Below are 2,360 nucleotides of genomic sequence, written 5' to 3'. Positions count from 1 at the left end.
CCCCCACAACCACCACCAGCAGTTGGACTCAGTCAGGTGGACTTGATGGCCATAGCCACGATTGTGGCAACTACGCTGCAAGGGTTGGTCAACCCAAATGCTAACCAACCACCGCCACCACCTCCAGCTCAGAACAACGGGACTAAGCAGCACTACGAGGCTCTCCGAAGAGCAAGAGTCCCTAACTTCGATGGAAGCACCGATCCAGAGGTCGGATAGAATTGGATGAAAGAGGTGGAAAATCATCTTCGACTACTTGAGGTTCCCCAAAGGATCAGAGTAGAGGTGATTACACCTTTTCTTGTCGATCAAGCTGCCAAATGGTGGGAAGGAGTCTCACCAGCCATGTTAGAGGCGGGACCTATCACTTGGCAAAGGTTCCGAGAGGCATTTCTGAGGCAGTACTTTCCGACAGCAGTTCGAGTGCAGAAGCTGTCAGAATTCGAAAGCTTGGTGCAAGAACCAAACATGACAGTGGTGGAGTACTCATCCAAGTTCCACTCATTGGGAACTTACTCCCCAACTATCATGGGAGACGAAGCTTTGAAGATGCATCGCTTCAAGAAGGGATTGAACAGCCGTATTCAATCTGCCCTTGCCGTTATCGAGCCCAACAGCTTTGAGGAATTGATGGGAGCCGCTATTAGGGCTGAAAACGACATTAAGAGGCGTGAAGGAGAAAACAAACTCAAACGTCCTCAGCAAGGTCGGTACCAATCGGGCCAACAATTCAAAAGGCCTAGGTTTTCAAGCAACCAATTCACCAGTGATCCAGCCAAAGGAACCACTTCTTCCCCATCAAGCAAAGAGGGAGTCAAGTGCCAAAATTGTGGATTCACTCGCACGGGTTAATGCCGTAAGAATTCTGGAGCTTGTTTTCGTTGTGGAAAGATGGGCCACCGCATTGCTCAATGCCCTTTTCCAGATCCAAGGAATGGACCAGCAGGAGGAACAACTCCAAACAAGCCTAAGGAGAACAAGCCAAATGCTCGAGTCTATGCCATCACTCAAGAAGAGGCGGACAACTCAAATGATGTCGTAGCCGGTACCATTCTGATCAATAATATACCTGTTTATGTGTTATTTGATTGTGGTGCTACGCATTCATTTATGTCTAAGAGATTTGCCAAGAAGTTAGGAGCTAAGCCTGATAACTTAGAAGAACCATACAAAGTAGCCACTCCTGCAAATCGAATTTTAGAAACTCGCACTCTATATCGGGATATTAGTGTTCTCATAGAAGATCAGAATTTCAAGGCAAACCTTATTCAACTAAACATGGTGGAATTCGACGTAATTCTTGGAATGGATTGGTTAGCCAAGAATCATGCCGTAGTAGACTGTCATGGAAAGACGGTAACTATCCAAACTCCACACCAAGAGAAACTTTTATTTCATGGCAAGACCAAAGAACGAAAGACTCTTCTTTCTGCTTCTCAAGCTTGGGCAGCCATGAAAAGTGGAGAAGAAGTTTACCTAGCTATGCTAAGCGAGGTAAAGAAAGAAACCACACTCACGCTTGAAGAGATTCCAGTAGTACAAGAATTTCCAGATGTCTTTCCAGAAGAACTCCCTGGCGAACTTTCCGATCGCGAAGTGGAATTTGAGATTAACCTAGTGCCCAATGCTATACCAATCTCAAAAGCACCATACCGAATGGCTCCAGCAGAGTTAAAAGAACTCAAAGAGCAACTTCAAGAGTTGTTGGACAAGAAGCAAATCCGACCAAGCGCATCTCCGTGGGGAGCTCCTGTCCTATTTGTAAAGAAGAAGGACGGAAGCATGAGGATGTATATCGATTACAGAGAGCTGAACAAGATCACAATCAAAAACAAGTATCCGCTTCCACGGATAGATGACTTGTTTGACCAACTCAAAGGAGCTTCAGTCTTTTCCAAGCTCGACTTAAGGTCAGGCTATCACCAACTCAAGGTTAAGACAGACGACATTCCGAAGACAGCCTTCAGAACAAGGTATGGACACTATGAGTTCACAGTGATGCCGTTCGGATTAACAAACGCTCCGGCAGTATTCATGGATCTCATGAACAGAGTGTTTAAACCATTTTTAGACAAGTTTGTTGTGATATTCATCGACGATATTCTAGTATATTCGTCAAGTGAAGAAGACCACAAAGAACATCTTCGTCTTACCCTACAGAAGTTGAGAGAAAAGGAACTATACGCCAAGTTCAAGAAATGCGAATTCTGGCTAGAGAGCGTCGCATTCTTGGGACACATAATATAAGCAGCAGGAGTATCTGTGGACCCTAAGAAAGTGGAGGCAATCTCGGATTGGCCTACACCAAAGAATGTGACAGAGGTACGAAGCTTCTTGGGACTAGCAGGCTATTACCGAAA

At 45.4% G+C, this 2,360-nt stretch overlaps 1 protein-coding gene across 1 annotated transcript; it reads left to right on the top strand.

Moving 5' to 3' along the window:
* The first annotated feature begins 225 nt into the window (after window positions 1-225).
* On the top strand, window positions 226-852 carry LOC140805349 (uncharacterized). The gene has a single exon (XM_073161624.1). The coding sequence runs from the start codon at window positions 226-228 to the stop codon at window positions 850-852; it is 627 nt and encodes a 208-aa protein (XP_073017725.1).
* The last annotated feature ends 1,508 nt before the right edge of the window (window positions 853-2,360 follow it).

The sequence above is a fragment of the Primulina eburnea genome, chromosome 11 (assembly GCF_022965805.1).
Source record: "Primulina eburnea isolate SZY01 chromosome 11, ASM2296580v1, whole genome shotgun sequence".
Classification (NCBI taxonomy): domain Eukaryota; kingdom Viridiplantae; phylum Streptophyta; class Magnoliopsida; order Lamiales; family Gesneriaceae; genus Primulina; species Primulina eburnea.
The sequence above is the reverse complement of the archived record's forward strand: the minus strand, read 5'-3'. Positions and strand labels throughout refer to the sequence as shown.

What these genes read in the sequence shown, in the direction of transcription:
- LOC140805349 (XM_073161624.1), top strand. Translation starts at nt 226, where the DNA reads ATGAAAGAGGTGGAAAATCATCTTCGACTACTTGAGGTTCCCCAAAGG.